The 18,246-nt window shown below is 39.9% G+C and overlaps 2 protein-coding genes across 2 annotated transcripts; one reads left to right on the forward strand and one right to left on the reverse strand.

Annotated features, from left to right (window-relative positions):
• Window positions 1–808: 808 nt before the first annotated feature.
• Window positions 809–6,933, forward strand: LOC144026208 (uncharacterized). Its single transcript, XM_077532798.1, has 2 exons — window positions 809–1,615; window positions 5,812–6,933. Exons 1-2 carry the CDS (start codon window positions 834–836, stop codon window positions 6,047–6,049), a joined length of 1,020 nt encoding a protein of 339 aa, XP_077388924.1. The 5' UTR covers window positions 809–833; the 3' UTR covers window positions 6,050–6,933.
• Window positions 6,109–18,192, reverse strand: mapk9 (mitogen-activated protein kinase 9). Its single transcript, XM_077532797.1, has 12 exons — window positions 17,968–18,192; window positions 14,740–14,886; window positions 13,149–13,278; window positions 12,670–12,728; window positions 12,156–12,294; window positions 11,724–11,889; window positions 10,156–10,227; window positions 8,800–8,982; window positions 8,397–8,521; window positions 8,243–8,306; window positions 8,064–8,135; window positions 6,109–7,979 (listed from the first exon to the last, which is right to left on the reverse strand). The coding sequence occupies exons 2-12, from the start codon at window positions 14,853–14,855 to the stop codon at window positions 7,843–7,845; spliced, it is 1,263 nt and encodes a 420-aa protein (XP_077388923.1). The 5' UTR covers window positions 14,856–14,886; window positions 17,968–18,192; the 3' UTR covers window positions 6,109–7,842.
• Between the last annotated feature and the right edge of the window lie 54 nt (window positions 18,193–18,246).

The following is an 18,246-nucleotide window of genomic DNA, read 5'->3' on the forward strand; positions in this document are numbered from 1 at the left end:
ACTGCTAAATTTAAACTGGTTTTCGACATTTTAGTTCTCTCTCAAGTGTTATGTATACTACTGTAACATGTTGCAACGCTGAGAGGACAGGGTCAGTTTCAGCACATTTAGAAACATTTGAGAGAGAAAACAACACAAATTTGAATCTTATTTTAGACACTTGATTTTTTTTTTTTTTTTTTTTTTAAATACAAATTTGTTTGGGTTGTTAGCAGTTCTTCTCTGTAGTATCAAATTGACATTTTCACTTTCGTGACTTGAGAGCTCAACTGTTAATTTAACAGTTTGGTTGCATCGACGTGGTTGACAAGAAAATTTTAACATGACTTTTGTTTTCTTTTTTTTTTTTATCTGCTTCAAAAGGAGCAATTTATTATAAACAATGTGAACTATACTGCAAACCACATTTTCAGCATCATCCTGTGTTTTTCTAAATTGTTGTAAGGCCTCGTATTATATCTAATTAGACTATGCAATGCTGACAAAACATACAAAAAATACAGGGAACACTTTAAGGCTTTACATACAGTGGCCACCGCCACCACCGTCTATTTCTGGGGTCCCAGTTGTGTCTTTGAGCACGGCTCTTCACTCCCTTGGAAGTAGTACTAAAGTAACAGCTGATGTCAGTCCCCACTTAAAGATACACATGCACGGCACACGGACGCACAGTGCACAGTTACACCCCGACATCAGTACAACCTGATGTTCCTAAAGAGTAGGAGGGCTCCCACACCCTCACCTCTTTCTGCGCACAATCAGGAAGGCTCCATAACAGAGCAAAATCTCACTTAACAGCAGATAGACAGATTTTTTATTATTTATTTTTTTGGATGCGGATCATGGAGTTGCATTGTTTTCTCGTGGAAACCCTGACCACGTCCAGTTCCTCCTCCATGGAAGCGCTATACGACAACTGCCCACCTTTTACCCAGCGAGTGAGGGACAGGGAAAGAGAAATGGAAAGTAGAATTGCGTACCCCGCTGTAACCAGACCCCCTGGCCTCCGCAGCCCCCAGACTGTTCTGGCCCCTGTTGCAGCTGAGGTTCCCACATGGGTCAGTGAGGGAAGAGCGCCTGGCGGCGGACCAGATCACTCCTACTGCGGTTGGAGAGGAGGTTTGGGAGTACTGGAGCATGATCCGGGAATAAACAGAGCAAGAGGAGGAGAGAGGGGGGACGAGCAGGGGGGATACTGGCGAGACAAATCCCAACTGTACTACAGCCTCAGCCCCACGCCCAGCACAGACCATCAGAGCACTCTGTCGTTTTATGATAATCTCCCTGGACCTGAAACTGCGGACCGCATTGAAGTCGTTGAAATGGAATCGAGCTTCCAAGAGGACTTCCAGAAACGCGCATGGGCTCCTGACGAGAGTGAAGCTTGGTCAGAAAGTGGTTCAGACAACCAGAAGCAAGAAATTGGGCATCAGAAGGAACCCGAGCAGGACTCTGTATCTTGTGGATTTGCACCAGAGGAGACTCACTGGGCTCCCAAGGTGCCTCCTCCTTTACCACTCGCTGACCCCTCTGCTAGTGCACTTCGCAGCCTCCTCACCAACCTCCAGCAGCACATCGTCCGACAACATGAAGCGTACGAGGCCCGGATTCTCAGGTAATTTTGTCATCTTAAATCACAAATGCAAATGTCGTTCCATTTCCTGAGAATTATTTTTTTTCTAAGTGGGCATCCTGTTTCACTAAAAACAGTTCAACTCCTTTTGTTAAGCCTTTCCTTTACAAACACTGGGAAAAAAAATATTACATGAAAACTCTGCCATCCTAAGTGAAAACTATATCTCAAGACCACCAAGAAATGCCGCCGTCTTGGGCCCGAGCTCAACTGAAATGGACTGAGCAAAGTTGAAAAGTGTGCTGTGGTCTGATGAGTCCACACTTCAAATTGTTTCTGGAAATTATAAAGCCGTGTCGTCCGAGCCAAAGAAGAAAAAGGGCCAACTTAATTGGCACAAGCGTAAAATTCAAAAGCCAGCATCTGTGATGGTTTGGGGGGATTGTGGGAATGTTTTGGAGCAACATACAATGCCATCCAAACAACGGGTTTTTTTCCGGGATGTCCCTGCTCATTTCACCAAGACAAAACAAAGCCACATTCTGCAAACTACAGCAACGTGGCTTCGATAATCTTCCACTGTATGCTTTAAAAATAAGCCCATAAACACAAAAGTTTTCTTACCCTGGCATTGGAATGACTCATGTGGGTTGAGTTCTGAATTAAGATTTAAGAAGACTCTTAAATATATAGTATCAGTGACATTTCGTATACTTCCTCTGCTTTAATATTTTCAAGGGCTTTGGTGGATTAGTCTGTGGTGGTTGATCTATGGGAAAAGCACATGGCACAATGAGGGTGCGGTGTGCTAAATTAAGAGGCCATGCTTCTGACCCTGTCCCAACACATACCTTTTTACTAATTTAGATGGAGCAAGGCTAGCCAAAATGTCAGGCAACAGCAAGGTCTAAAAACAAGAAGAACAAGCAGCGATGAAGAGGCCCTTGTACATTTTTCTTCATGGTAAAAGCTCCAATTGAAACTAAACTTTGACATCTTACTCCATATTAAATAGCGCCACCGGCAACAGCTTGGCATCCAGGGTCACCCAACTGTCGGGTGCAATGATTCGTTCGTGGTTATTAAATTTATTTTACTACAAATAATGTATCTTTGTTCATCTATCTATGACAACTATTCTGTACAGTAACAGGCAGAACAATTAGATGTTCTTCTACTAAACGGCCAATGAACAATTAGCCTGTGCATCCACTTGTTGCTAATAGCTTGATGACCTAACAGGCCTAGATTTCACACTATGCAAAGCTGTGAGTAAATTGAGACAAGCTCATCATTTTTTAAGGACACTCTGTACTCTTTGTGGAATTTTCCCATGTAAAATATGTGCTTTGGTTCAAATAGCCTACGATTGAAAAATACCAAATTTTTGACAAATTGAAAGTCTTTAAAATGGCTTGATCTCTTTGATGATGCAATGATAATGGTTGGAAAAACACGTTGTTTTTGGGGTCTCCTGAAAAGTGACGATTTTGGAGGTACAAGGTTTTGGCCCGATGCCAGCGAAATGCACCATACCTCTTCTTATTCGTGATGGCTGGTCTAGTACACATTCTCTTCGCGAAGCATTTTCAAATTACTTCAATTCGTTGAATATGAAGACAAAACTAGGTTGTAGGTGCCTGGCTGAGTCACATTCAATATGGCCGCCAGAAAGTGAACCAGGAGGGATTAACAACGGTGACGCAACAGATTTTGAGAAGCAAGATAGATCCCATACATGGCCTTACATAAGATAATATATGGATGTTTTTGGCTATAAGGATGATTCTGATATTCACAAACACACTGTTTAATCTGAAATACTACAAATGCATACAAGTCAGGTATATGTTCTTCATTTGATGCCTGGTACCGGTACTCCATCCTTATTTAATATGCTATTCCACCATTTTTACTGTTTCAGAGAACAGTAGCAAGGTGAACACTGAGCAGCATTGAATATGAATAGAGTTTTTTATATGTACGTACACTGCATGACTTTGGTAGAAACATTAATGTATTTGCCATTAATGCATTCCACGGATGCGACACGTCAATTACAGTGACCATAAAACGTGAGGAAGCACTTCAAAGCGTCCTCCGGGCCTGCTTGTGGAGCGCATGACTCTCCCGGGGCACCTTGCATAAGCTCTGGCAACTCGAGCCGAGTTTAGCATGATGTTTTCACTCAACCAACTAATTGACCAGGCAACGCGCGCTGCACTTAGACGTTTGGTGAACTGCCCACTGATAAAAAAAAACAAACAAAACAAAAAACGTAGTTGACAAAAAAATCGAATCGGCAAAGATCGAATAGTCAAAAAATCGAATCCCCCCCCAAAAAAAATCGAATCGGGGGAAAAATCGAATCGAAAAAAAAAAAAAAAAAAAAAAATCGAATCGCCAATAAGAATAAAAAAATCGAATCGTCAAAAAATCGAAGCGAAAAAAAATCGAATCGGCAAAAAAAAAATAAAAAAAAAAATCGAATCGGCAAAAAAATCGAAGCGCCCCCAAAAAAATTGCGCATGTAAAAAAAAAAAAAAAAAAAAAAAAAAAAAAAAAAAAAAAATCGAATCGCCATAAAATCGAATCGTCAAAAAAATCGAAGCGGCAAAAGAAATCGGATCGCAAAAAAAAAATCGCATCGCATCGTTAAAAAAACCGAATCGCAAAAAAACAAAAAACAAAACGAATCGCCAAAGAATCGAATCGCCAAAAAAAAAATCGAATCGTAAAAAAATCTGCATCATTAAAAAAAAAAACTAATCGTTTAAAAAAGATCGAATCGTTAAAAGAAATCGAATCGTCAAAAAAAAAATCGAATCGCCAAAAAAAACCAACAAAACAGAATCTTTAAAAAAAAAAAAATCGAATCGTCAAAAAAAAATAAAAAATAAAATACAAAAAAATCGAATCGCTAAAAATCGAATCGTCAAAGAATCGAATCGTCAAAAAAAACGCATCGCTAAAAAAATCGAACCGTCAAAAAATCGGATCGTCAAAAAAAAATCGAATCGTCAAAAACAGAATCGTCAAAGAGCGAATTTTCATAAATCAGTTTAAGAAAAACAAAAAAAAACAGTATATTTATTATTTTTTTTTAATATTACAAAAACGTTAGAGGGTAAAACCCTTTTTCACACAGCGCATTCGTATATACAAAACCTCATAAACTTAAACAACAACTAAAATACATAGAGACATCTGATGAAAATCGTATAGACACAAAATATAACACGTAGCACTAGCGGTAACAAAACTAGAAACAGAAAAATAACCGTTTATACAAGTACACATCTGCAGAGGAGCTAAAACAACTTGCGCACTCTGCTCATGAGAGTGCCACCAACACCTTCTCTAACCCTAATCATTTTTTTTTTTTTTTTTTTTTAAATCAGTACATTTATTAGTTTTGTAACACAACAAAAACGTGAGAGAGGGTAAAATTCTTATGTACAACAGCTCAAAAACATAAAAGACATAGCTAGACGTCCACCTTGCAAATGTGAAGGATAATTGTTTTTGCTTTGAAATCATTTGGACAGAATGTTTACTGATCTCATAGAGGTCTCAGAGAAACTGGTTGTGCGTTTAGTCAGCAGAGGCGTTGCGGGGGGTGGGTCCATACCTTATGACGTCAAAGAGCGCCAACAGCTTATTTTCTCAGGTTGGGAGGGTCTGGTGCTTGTAGAGCACCCATCTATTTTACCTGCTTCTGAGTGATGCTTATTTGATCAAATTTCCCAATAGTTCTCAAAGCACAATAAAAAATATCACAGAACTACTTCAAAACCAAGATGTCTGATTTACTGTTTAATGTTACACATGATTGAGGTGGCTACTTAACTGAGTTTTGGACGGTCTTTCACAGGAACTCTATATACACACATCTTCACCAAAATACACATGCTAGCAATATATGCACTTGTATTTAGACCAAAGTAATGCTTTGCCCAGTTTGGCATTTCATGCAATTTAGTTGGGGTGTTAATTACTCAAGGATTTTCAATATTCGAGGCAGTGCTCTCCCCAGCGAATTACGGTTCATTGTTATCGTCACAATCACACTTAGTTTTTACCAGAATATTTTCCCAGAAGTCCAAATTGCTTAACTTTGGCGGTTTCATTCTATCAAAAATGAAGCGCGCGTCTCGATGACTGTACAGTACTGACCTGAGCATTTTCCTGTCTTTGATGGTATGTCTTGTCCTTCTAATGCACATCTCATTCCTCAGCCTAGAGGAGAGAAACAAGGAGCTGCAGGCAGAAGTTGTTCTGTTGAAAACCAACCTGTCGCGGCAGCGTCACTGGTACCAGGCGGTGCAAGCAAAAATCACGCAATCCGAAAGAGAGCGGGTCGCCGCCGAGCTACGCAACTCGGCGCTGCAGAAAGACTTGGAGCAGTTCTTCGACACCTTCGGCGATCTTAACAACGAGGCGAAGAAGACAGAAAACATCATCAGGAGTTTTTGAGAAATAACTGTACTGTATGTATGTAATGTAACGTCATCAAAAATAAGAACACAATCAGGTGTTGTATAGTAGTTTATCTCTCCCTAGACAGAACATTCCCTTTCCTCTTTTGGGAAAGGTTTCCATAATGTTCATGAGGAATCTGAAAAATACAGAAATGAAACCTAATCATGTTTGACAATTGTATGAGCTGCATGAGCCAAATACTTCATATTCTCATGAGAATTGAGTCAAAAATCACAAGTGATTACACACTCCACCTACAGATTTTCCAGTGGCATTATAGGGAATATCATTTTTAAAACATTCAATAAATAATGTAACTTTTCAAAGCCCCAAAATGCCCCCCCTCCCCCCTAGTACTTACAGCTTGTGTGAAATCCTACTAAATTCTCCTGAAAACAGGCTCCTGAATGATACTGCAATCAAAGCGATTGCACAGGACAAGTAAAACGATGTGCACAATTATTTCAAATGGAGGAACACGTGACACAAAACATGGAAAAAGTGATCTGGCCAGTTCTCAGGTCAATCAAGGAATAGAAGAGAGTGAACGGTTGTATTTTGAAAAAGAAGACTTATTGTGCAGTGTCACCTTTTAGTCCCCAAGTGAGTCCATTTTTGCGTAAAGCTTCAAAGTCCATATTCAAAGTTTGCCTCCTTCTTTTGTGTAGGATTTACTCCACATTCATCACCCAATATCTTTATGTTGTTAAACTACATCTTTCATTCGCCCACAGTGAACTTGAAATGGTAGCGTAGAGTCACATCTTAAAAGCATACCAAAAGAAAACACATTTCCGTTGGTACATCCTTCAGAATGAAAACCACCAAGCTAGGACTTGAAATAATTTGTCTTCTTAATAAAACTTCATGCAACATCACCTAGTGTTGCCTTTTTTTTTTTTTTTTTTTCATATCGTGGCTGATGTCAGGGAATGATTTAGTAAGGGAGTTTATACCGGTTGATGAAAATGAAATGTTTACAGATAAATGATCGTATGGCCCTCAACATATCTCTTTACAAACATACCCCTTTCCCCAAGTTCACAGGATATAATGTTTCTTTTTGATGTACACTGATATTTTCGAGAAGAGTACCTTATGTAAAATGGGTGATTGCAATAATATACATATCCACAGGCACAATGAATCCGTAATGAATCCGCAACGAATCCGGGTAACAACCACAATGTGTGCGCGCATCTTTACATACAGTATATTACATGACGGAATAAAACAATGCAACCACAGCTTTGCCATGCTGTCGGGAATTAATCTTTGCAATTCAGGTCAAATGAATGAGGGCACTTTGCAAGGTGCACCGGGAGAAAATTGCAAGCCAGTTGGAGAATCGAAGGATCAACCTGTGGACGAGTTGATCACTACAACATCGACTTTAAGCTTTTGTTTGTTTTGGCAAAACATGCATGAGGACAGCTGTGGTCTACATTTGGTGCACTTCTGCATAACGTCGATGACAGTAAACCTTTTGTTTCAACATAATATTTGCTACAAAAATAAAACCATTAAAATACAACTATATCGAACAAACCACAAGGCCCCCAGACCGCATGTGCTCTGGTAAACCAATGCATGCATCATCCACCAAGTTAGAAAGGTAACGAGTCGCATAGCACAAATTTTGATCTGTAAGCAGCAGTCCAAAACTGGTTTTGTGAGTGAAGAGGATAAAGAAGATCCACAATTTTAAAGAAAAAAAAAAATAGAGCAATTTGATGAGGAAAGATCATACGATTATGAGGATGTGGTGGGTGGAAGACAGATTGCGTTCACTGACTCTCATCCAGTGGGCCCGTAAGCGTGTCGATGCTGCTGCTGTCTGTGTCTGAGGCCACCGTGTGCTCCGTGGACATAGATGAGATGTCATTGGCCGAGGACGACTGCGAGGCCGAAGTGGACACCACATCTGAGGCGTGACACATTGATGGAAGGAGGTTGACCTTTGATTTCAACGCACACCTTGAAATGAATAGTTTGCACGTGAACATACCTGAGCAATCCTCTTTCATAACACCATTCTTGTTCCTTTCTTCCCAGTCTATCACCTCTTCATAAATGAGCTCTGAGGAGGGACAACAAATGTGTGTCTGCACCATTTAAAAATGGCTAAAATCTATGTCACCGATAATGTAATTTCGAACTGGTCCACTAGAGGGTAGTGCATCCTACCTTTCCACTGCTCGATGCTGTGCTCTCTCTCTTCTAGCTGCTTGTCAGAAATTTGGGGAGGCGGCTTGAGAGAAAAGGAGGCATGCCCAATCACAGAGATGACACGTGATCATTGTACTGATGAAATTGGGGGTGGGAGGGTTGTGGTCCTTACCGCATCAGCTTCAGCGGGGTCATACCACATGTGAATGTAGGGATGATTGAGGGCTTCCTCCACGGAAATGCGGCACTCTGGGTCAATGACCAGCATTTTGGACAGCAAGTCTCGAGCTTGACTCGCTGTCACGGCAACGGACAAATACAACAGTTAATATGGAAATGATTACATCACTTGTTTTTATGTGAGCTGAGGAGTTCCCCTCAAGGTGTCATCGTTGGTGATGTAAAGCAACCATGCCCCTTCTCTGCTTTACCATTTTAAGGCCCATTATTTTGTTAGTATTAAATTGCAATCAATACAGTAAAGACAAGCAAAACAAAAAAAAGTTTTTCCATAAAACATACAGTAAAGCTAAACAATTTGATAAGATATTTTCTCTTGTGAGAGTGTGTCTTACTCTTGAGCTTGTCGTGTTCCGATTCCGAGGGAAATGCCCAGTCGGGGAACAGATCTGCAAAGCTGACACCTGGATATTGTGGCTTGTTCATCACGTAGTTTCTCACAGTCTCCATCAGACGGTTCATAAACTCCAGACTGGGCGTGCCCAGAACCTCAATTACTTTGTTCCACTGGTCGATGTCTGGCCAAAATGCTCGTTAGGGAAAATGGGCAAGTGCATACGCCAAACAAGCACAGCATTATTATGACCACTTGCACAAGCTATTGATATCCCACAGTTGTTTAAAATATCTTCTTTATCAAAGACATTGATGCTGTCAGAAAGGTAATCAATTCACAAAACGTTATTCATTACGGTTGGAGTCCGCACTGGTTCGAACCGTATTGCATTATGAGATTTAGATTTGGGTCTAATATTTCAGTTACCTCAATTAAACAAGAGAGACAGATGCAGTATGATTGCACATCATTAAATACTATAACTTGATGTGCTTCATGCAACTAATGACTCCCATATAGATGTTTATTAAATAAGTAAAAAATAAATAAATAAATAGATAAAAAAAAAAAAAGAAGAAAAATCAACATCTACGCCTCCTTTTGTAATAATTTCCACACATTTGTCTGTTCACTTCCTTTTGTAAAAAATAAAAATTAAAAATGTAAATTAGGGGTGGGATTCTTTGACTGTCTCATAATTGGATTCAATTCCGATTTTTGGGTCTGCGATTCGATTCAGAATCGATTTTCAATTCAAAAATGAATTGATGGACAATGATGTCTGCTTCATTTTATAGTTGAGCAAATTGTCATGATCTAATGTCTGACTCGCTAATGCTAATTAGCGCGCTACTCGCTGCACTTTTGTCCCTCAAAAGAATGACTATTCATACAAAACGCTTCAGAAATGCATTCAGACAAGCATCTTAACATTACTCACCGGCATATGCAAAAGAATCTACTTTAGTTTGCATAAATTGATCGTGACTTTTTCCTTCTACTCTCTAATGTGGCTACAACTTAACTGTGTATCAGAAGGAATGGAACCACACTGCCCCTAAGTGGCCAAATCGGGTACAACATGAACAGCGTTCCCAGTACACAAACAACGACAAGTCAATATCAAATAATTTAAATAAAATCGATTTTAGGAGATTTCAAATAGATTCTGAATTGTAGTAAATGAGAATCGCAATTCTTATGAGAATCTCTTTTTTGACACACACCTTAATGTAAATATTCTTTATGGACACCTTGTACAGACAACACAGCAACTTATCCATGATTAAAATAAAATACCTGTGCTGAGAGAACCTCACATTGACAAAAGAGGGTTACAAGAGGTATAGGATACGGTCAGTGCCTTGGAAAATGACGCTGCCTTTTACCATCTCTCCCATGATGCACCCCACAGACCAGATGTCCACTGCAAAAACATAGCTGGTATAAATGACTTCACATTTAACACCAAGAACATAAATCATTCACACTTAACATGCAAACAGAAGGAGAACTGGTTCATCTTTTCAAGTTAACACGCTGACACTAAAGTGTTGCATGTTTGTGTGTCTGTGACGTGAGCTCTGCTGTGGTCTGTTTCATTCATCATCACACTCATCCTCAGGCTGACTTGGTTTCATCTTTCTGGCCTAGGCAACCACACACAGGCTCCACTGCTTATCACTTCCCACAGCTGCTGCCAGAGTGCGCCTCGCAGGGAGGGATGTAGACCCTCCCAATTTCTCCCTGTGATGACTTTTTGCTTGATGTGCGGCAAATAGCCGCCAACTCGTTTCAGTCGAGCTCAAGTTGAAAGTCGCCACATCAGACGTCTACATTCAACTTGGATTTCATGTTGCCTGCAAGACAATGCAACACAGCTTGGGGCTTAATGGTTCAAATGATTCATCACAGAGCTTGCTGCAGTGCTAAAATAGTGAATAAAACCCGAACCCTTAAAAATCCCCCGGGAGAGATGCTTTCTAATTAATAAAATGATCAAGTTGGGTCAATGCTTTTGCCACAGTTTCATTTCCAATACACCCTTGGCAGCATTATAAAATGAAGTAGCATTATAAAATGTATTTACTAAAGCAAATCACAATGTTGTGGTGGCTCATTTTTTACAGTTTCACTGTATATCTCTCATTTTTAAATCACACATATCTAATTTCATATTGCAGAGTTTCTATATGATTTTGTGTTGATCATTTTTCCACATGGATTGCTACTCTAAGCTTACATAGCAATAAGTGTGAATTGTCCAAAGTTTGGAATCATTTTACAAAAAAAAAAAAAAAAAAAAGAAGATAACGGGAAGAACTAGCATACGCAACTACATGGCAACAATAACATGAACATCGTTAGCTAATTTAATACAGCCCAAGAGAACATGGCCAACCACATTCTCATTCGCTTGCTTCCAAAGTCGCTCAAAAGGCCAGGCCCCGCCTTTTAAAGTGACACAAATTCAAAGTCACAGACAGGACAGTGTAGAACATGTGATGGTGTCACCAAGTGGACAAAAATAAATACCTGCATCTCACATTCATATTTTGTATTGGTATTATACATAGTTTTAAATACTGCAGTAGATCCATTTTTAAGACCACTAATCCTGTTCAGGGTTGCAGGGTGCTGGAGCCTATCCCAGCTGACTTCGGGAGAAGGGCAGACTACACCCTGAACTAGTCACCAGTCAGTCACAGGGCACATATCGAGACAACCATTCACACGCACATTTACACCATCAATGAGTGGGAACTGAACTGCTTTAAAATATATTTAAATACCGGTAACAAAATAAATATATGTCACTTAGATGTCATCTTGGTTTTAAGCATTCCACATACTGTATTTACTGGTAATCTTTTCAAGATTGAAAGATTCAAACATGTCTCTCCAACCTGTTCTCCTACCTACCGTTCTCCTTATACTTCATGCCCAGAATGACCTCTGGTGCCCTGTAGTATCTGGTGACCACATATGGAGTCATCATGAAGTTTGTGCATGCCGTCCTAGCTAGGCCAAAGTCCAAGATCTTCAGGGTGCAATCTGACTTCACCACAATATTACTGGGCTTCAAATCCTGAAAGCACACAAAGATGCATCTTGTTATAGCTTAAACACAATAATTCAAGATGACTATTGTGTCTTTGCAGGTATTAGCTGATAAGCAACAATTTATCCTGATTGTGTCGTTGTCATTTTTTTTTAAATCGTTATGATGCACTTTTTGACTGGTACCACTTGTGCAACATATAATGCAAAAAAATACAGTCATTCTCAATATAGATAACCATGGAAATGTAAACCGTGTGTAAAACATCTGGAAGGACAAGACACCATCCATACCCTGTGAATGATACCAGCAGAGTGCAGGTGCCTGATGCCACAGAGGATCTGATAAAGCAGATAAGACATTCTTTCATGGTCCAGATCCATGTGGATCACCTGGCACAGGCTGGCATCCATCAGCTCCATCACCAGATAGCTGCAAGAAGACGCAATTATAAACTAGTCAATGTTCAACACAAATGCAACATTCGGGAATATGCTTCAACTAAACAGCAACCGGTGATTCATATCCATAGTGCTGCAGAGATTCAAGGGTTCTGCCAGAAATTATCCAATTTTACTTAATTCTGCCAAAGATTTACACATATATCTTTGTTCATCTATCCATGGCAGCAAAGTATCGTGATGGGTAGAAAAAATATATATATGCTCTTCCTTTGGATAGATAGTACATTGAGATGGGATCATAATAACTATTAATTCAGCATTAAGTGACATTTTGTCACAGATTTTTCGCATGTAAAATGGCTCAATAAATGTTTGGGAAAAAATGTTTCATACTACAACTCACAGATCTTGGAATTCTTCTAGAGACTTCTGAGGTGTAAACACATTGATCAAACGGATAATCTGCAAGAGAGACAGCATTACATCACTTTGTGATTGCCACATCATCATCCACATCAGTTTTTCTTCAGATTTGAAGTTACATTTCCAAAGGAGAACACTTGCTGTTTGTACCCGAAACTTTAGCAGTGATTCATTGTCATCCTACGATAAATAATAGCAATGAAAGAAATCATATTAAAAAAAAATAATAATCTGCTTCAAAATCATTTGCCATAGAAACCACGAATGCAGTCTATAATATTGGTATGAACAAATGTTACAATACTTTTATTTTATTACTTCTATTTAATAAACACCACTGTCTAAAAGTAAAACTTAAAGTAAACTTCAAAATAACAGGGGGAGGAAAAACAAAATAACAGGACTTAAAAGCCACTATTTTTCAAAAGGGGGAATGAAAATACTATGACTATGTCTTACATTTTTGTGGTTGACACATTTGAGCAACACCAGCTCCCTGTATGCACGTTTCGCGTGCGTCTGGTTCTGGAAGGGCCGACACAGCTTTTTCACCGCCACAGAGATGCCCAGGACTGTATCTAGGGCAGAGCTGGACATAAAGAATACAGAACGTGTGTCACAGCCAATAAAGTTGTTTAACTTGCAGCTAAAGTCTGCAACACTTTTATTGTCGTTATTTTTATTTTTTTTAAATGAGGAATGTGTAAGAAAATGTTCAAGTAGATAGTAGGTTGTTCTTTTAGCAAAGAACATGTGTGAAATTTCGTGCAAATGAAGAAAGGAAGCAAAGTTAGAGAGAGGACAACATGGTGACAGCCCATTGGGCACGTTAACATGCACAGTTCATTACACAATGATAATTATTCACTTTCATGGTGCTGCCACAGTTCAGCAGGCGCATACACATTAAAAGAGCATCCTAAGCCGATCATTAGCATTCCTGGTCGTTAGCCAGAGACCATACTTTTTTTTTTTTTTTTTAAGATAGATATACAAAGTCTAACGAAGGCATATACTTTATGTTTGCAAACTCTACACTGGTTCAAGCAGATGGCTTGCCTAGTTTGAAACTTAAAAACCTAACAAACAAAAATAACTTAATACTATTGCTTGTGAGTATTTGTTGTAATTACAGAACAAAGGCAACTAATCACAGGTGAAGGTTAAAATTAAACACAAAAACAACACAATTCAAAGTAATGGTCCAACACTCATGTAAATGTATTTAAAAAAAAAAAAAAAAAAGTACTAATTTATTACGCTGTCTTTGCTGCAAATGGTTTTAATACTGTACCAGCACATGCCCAGAAAAAAAAACAAAAAAACGCATTTAACATATTTCAAAACCAAACGACTGGAGTTACATCACTTTTCTAAACTATTTTTCAAGGACTTGGAGCCATGAGTGATGCAATAAATAAAACCACGACCTGACAAAAATGTTTAATAGAAGGAAATGAATCTATGCGCACTTACCCTTGTGCGCCGACAGCGATTCAAGTTTTGACAAAACAGGCTTACTCAAATCTATCCAACATATCTATTTACAATCAGTAATGTCTTAAAAAACATTTAGATAATCTTGACAATTATACCATCTGGCTCAGCAGAGTGAGTGAAGAGGCGGAGTTTTACACTACCTCTGGAGCATTTTTAAGAGCGTTACTAAGTTCATATCTAGGTGTTTTCAAGACTTTAAAATGGCATCATTTGACGTCTTTTTCCGTCAATGGCAGTGAATGAGTTAATAATACATACAAATAACAGAACATAGGAACAGACCTGCAAAAACCATGTCTGTTTACAATCTGTCTCTCCATACTGACAGCATAAATAATTGTTCATTAGCTTTAAATTTAGGACAGTGCCTTAATAAACTCTCGCATCAAGTGTCCAGCAAGCCGTGAAAATGAAGCAAAACACTGAAGACGGAATTAGCCACGCACTGTTGGAAGGTTTAATTAACTCATCAAATGGCTTGCTTTCGCCACCAGTGATGAACAACAGCATCATTTTGCAAATGCTTTCCAAGAAATGCAAAACCACTCACCAAACGATGCCTTGGGCCCCGGAGCCGATGGCGCGGAGCTGCTGGTAGCGATTGAGCACAGTGAAGGTGGAGTCCCCCACCTGAACACTGTAGAACTGACTTTCGGCCTCACTCATCCTGAGCGACAGTCAGGGGCACCAGCGCTGTCTGTGGAGAAACAACACACAAACAATAACATTGAGGGATGTTCGATGCCACTTTTATTTAGACCAATACCAATCACAACTACCGATGCCACAAGTACTTTTGACGGATAAAATTTCCGCTCTAAAACTGACAAATAATTGTAAAGAAAGATGTATATATTCCAGTATAGCATTTTCCTTAAAATTGCATGAAATTAATGGTAATTTTCCTCAACAGCAAACGCATATGGAACGGGCTATATAAGAGGACCTTTCTCAGGTCTAACATGTGTGACCCCTGACCTCAGAAATGGAAGAAAAAACGTCCCAAAGACGCACTAGAATCTTGACCAAAGTCTTCCCATGTGTGAAGACGACCAAATAACAATTTGTTTATTTTGGATGCCTTGGTTAAAGACTGATACTGTGTCATCAGTTTATTACGCAGTGCTTTTATTTTCCTACTGAAGCCAAAAAAAATTCAACAAAGCCATCATGTGAACTGTTGAAGGTGACACCAGGATGTAGATAAAGGGAGAAGTTCTGGCGTATTTGTAGTGGAGAACAGAGGCAGCTGACAGCTTGGAAGTCCCCAAATCTCCCGGACGGCATCTCCACAACCCAAACTGACACATCCTTGCTAAGTAAACAAACACGTGGAGACAGTGTATGTGTGTGGGCCGGATGCATAACAACATTGAATTCTTTTATTATTTAACACTTAAACATTTAATCTTTTTCCAGTGTTTCATAACATGGTTGTTTTTCAACTTTTCAGTTCCTCTTGGCATTATTTTCACATTTGATTGTTGCATTGAAAATGAATGCATGAATGGGGAAAAAAAAAGAAAAAAAAAAGGCCATCAGCTGTTGGAGGGTTCGTGCTGCTCTGCTTCCACACCATTACTCAGTGAAAGGGGAGAAAAATATCCACATCTATTTACTTCCTCTCATGCCGCTGTGGATTTTTCTCGTCCAGCTGGCTCTCTGACTAAACATGAGATGAGAGCTGCTTTTGGGATTTTTCCCAACATTTGAGAGTCCTAACTTTCAACAGTCCTCATTAATTCCTGAATTTGTCCAGCTTCAACAAAAATATCTCCATTTTGGGACACTTTTGTGGACAGAGGGTTATCCTCAACATTAGAAAAAAAGCAGAAGCACCATGAAATAGCAGTTTTCCTCCAGATGCTTAGATTACACCAGTGCATCCCACGGCAATGTTACAAACCCCCCTGACACATAATGTACAGGACTGCTATAACTATATGAGAATTATATAGTGGACTTCACTGTTCTTTTTTATCTGCACTTCCTAGTCCTTTATTACAATGGGAATGGAATGAGTAACTGTTAAATTACCAGGTGATAGATGCACCTGAAAATAAATCAACTAAGTAGTAAAACAAAAATCTTTTATGCTCTGTATGCTTGCGACACTTTTCTGAAGTGAATCAGCAAAAATGTGTCAAGCTAAACTCTGGTGTTGCTACATCATCTGTCACCCAATATTTCCTGAAATATTTGACCCACGTATTGAGAAGTTACAAAAATGCCCCGTGCAGAGATATGAATCAAGCATTGAGCAAAAAGAATAGTGTTGAGGAAATTAATATCCCAAAGCCATTTCAACAGCAATTGGAAAAGAGCCACTGCCACAGAACAGATTTAGGCAAAGTGATAAGGAATGACAACAAACGTTACGGTTATGATGAACAAAAAACAACTGTTGATTACATTTCGAAAATGACAGTAATCATTTGTGCATAAGGCAGCATAATGATCCACCTACTGTAACTCCTAGTATCAGACAGTTTATATTGTATTATCATGAACCTACCCCCAAAAATGAGAGGGAAAGAAATTGTATTATGTCTGATGTCTTGCAAGATGTAGTGGCATACAAGCACTGTAACAGAAGTATACAAATATAACAACGCTGTACTTCAAATTTCACTCATCATGCCATTATCAGCAGTCAGATTAATGCATGAATATTTGAGCTTGAACCCCTTTAAAGGTCCTCACACTGTGGTCTTTTATTTATATTGAGTCACAGTGTAATCAAAAGACCATCACCCACAGTTTGTGCACAAAAAAAAAATCCTCTTTTCTTTTTACGAAAAAACAAGTATGTTAAATGTGGACCAACATCAACAGTGACTGATCTTTAGCATGCAAGCTCTCCACACAATTTCCATTTATTTGACTGCCAACATAAAAAAAAAACAACAACAACAACATCCAAAACACACTCTTCTGCAAATTCACAGTTACATAAGCATATGATTTGGTTATGAGGCCACTGATATGATGCAGAGTGACCTTCACAGCGCCATCCCGCCGCTCCTCATGACTGCTGTCCACTCGGAGTCCAAGCCTTGGGGGTCCTACATGGCCACGGCTCAAATTTGGGAGCAGGATGGGAGTCAGTGAGCTGAGTGGGTGATTGGATTATAGCATGGCCTGAAGACTCCACATCTCACACTCATGCGAGGGGGAGAAAAGTAGCTGACTTGTGATGATGCTGCACTGGGGATGCTCTTCAAGAAGCTTGGTGAAGTGTGTCAATGTATAAATGTACACATCATTCACATGCGTTGACGGTTTTATTCCAAATTAATGTGAAAATGATCCACAGCAGCAGTTGACAACTGGGAGACGACTGGTGGTCGCTTGTGGAGGACCATTGTTGGAGGGAGGGTCTTATTGGACCATCATGTAACATAACAGGGATACTGTATACCTGTTTGCTTTTAATCCCCAAACGCCGCGTGCCTGCTCTAAAATGCACACAAGCAATCAAGCATACACGGAGTGTGAAGTCACGCGTGGATGACACACCGAGATCGCCACAGCACAGCTGGCCTCGAGGGTGGCTTAGCACGGCCGTAAATCGCCCCAAACCCCGAAAGGCGCCGACAGGCTGGTATCGCAAGTACCGCATTTAGCGTAGTTTATCGGTGTTAAATAAATTAGTGTTGCCTACTGTACGTCAGTATTTGGGGAGCAATGCGGTAGTCGTGGGCCGGGGAGCTGAAGTGAAAGCCGGCGGGATCACGGCGCCTTCACCGAGGGGGCGGAAGCGCCGGCGAATGCTTACCTTCTCGCTCCAAGACAGCTCCCGGGCATGGACACAACGGGAAATGAGCAATGGCTTTCTTTCCGACACGTCCGAGAGTCGGGGAAAAAGTTTGGGGCGAAAGGCCGCTCGGACCGTCACGACGCGGAGCTTTCAGCAGTTCCTAGCAGGACTCCCAGTGGCGGCGACCAGTGCGGAGGCGGCGACGTCACAGCAGGCGGCCAGGAGTTGCGTATGACGTAATCACGCACACTGACATCAACTCCAAGGCACTTGATTGGTCGCATCACTTTTTATGGA

Source organism: Festucalex cinctus, chromosome 9 (assembly GCF_051991245.1).
Source record: "Festucalex cinctus isolate MCC-2025b chromosome 9, RoL_Fcin_1.0, whole genome shotgun sequence".
Taxonomy (NCBI): domain Eukaryota; kingdom Metazoa; phylum Chordata; class Actinopteri; order Syngnathiformes; family Syngnathidae; genus Festucalex; species Festucalex cinctus.

What these genes read in the sequence shown, in the direction of transcription:
- LOC144026208 (XM_077532798.1), top strand. Translation starts at nt 834, where the DNA reads ATGCGGATCATGGAGTTGCATTGTTTTCTCGTGGAAACCCTGACCACG. An exon ending in TACGAGGCCCGGATTCTCAG is followed by an intron (nt 1,616 to 5,811) that starts GTAATTTTGTCA and finishes CTCATTCCTCAG; the next exon opens with CCTAGAGGAGAGAAACAAGG.
- mapk9 (XM_077532797.1), bottom strand. Translation starts at nt 14,855, where the DNA reads ATGAGTGAGGCCGAAAGTCAGTTCTACAGTGTTCAGGTGGGGGACTCC. An exon ending in GGGGCCCAAGGCATCGTTTG is followed by an intron (nt 13,279 to 14,739) that starts GTGAGTGGTTTT and finishes CTTTATGTCCAG; the next exon opens with CTCTGCCCTAGATACAGTCC. An exon ending in CAGCATCGAGCAGTGGAAAG is followed by an intron (nt 8,136 to 8,242) that starts GTAGGATGCACT and finishes GTCCCTCCTCAG; the next exon opens with AGCTCATTTATGAAGAGGTG.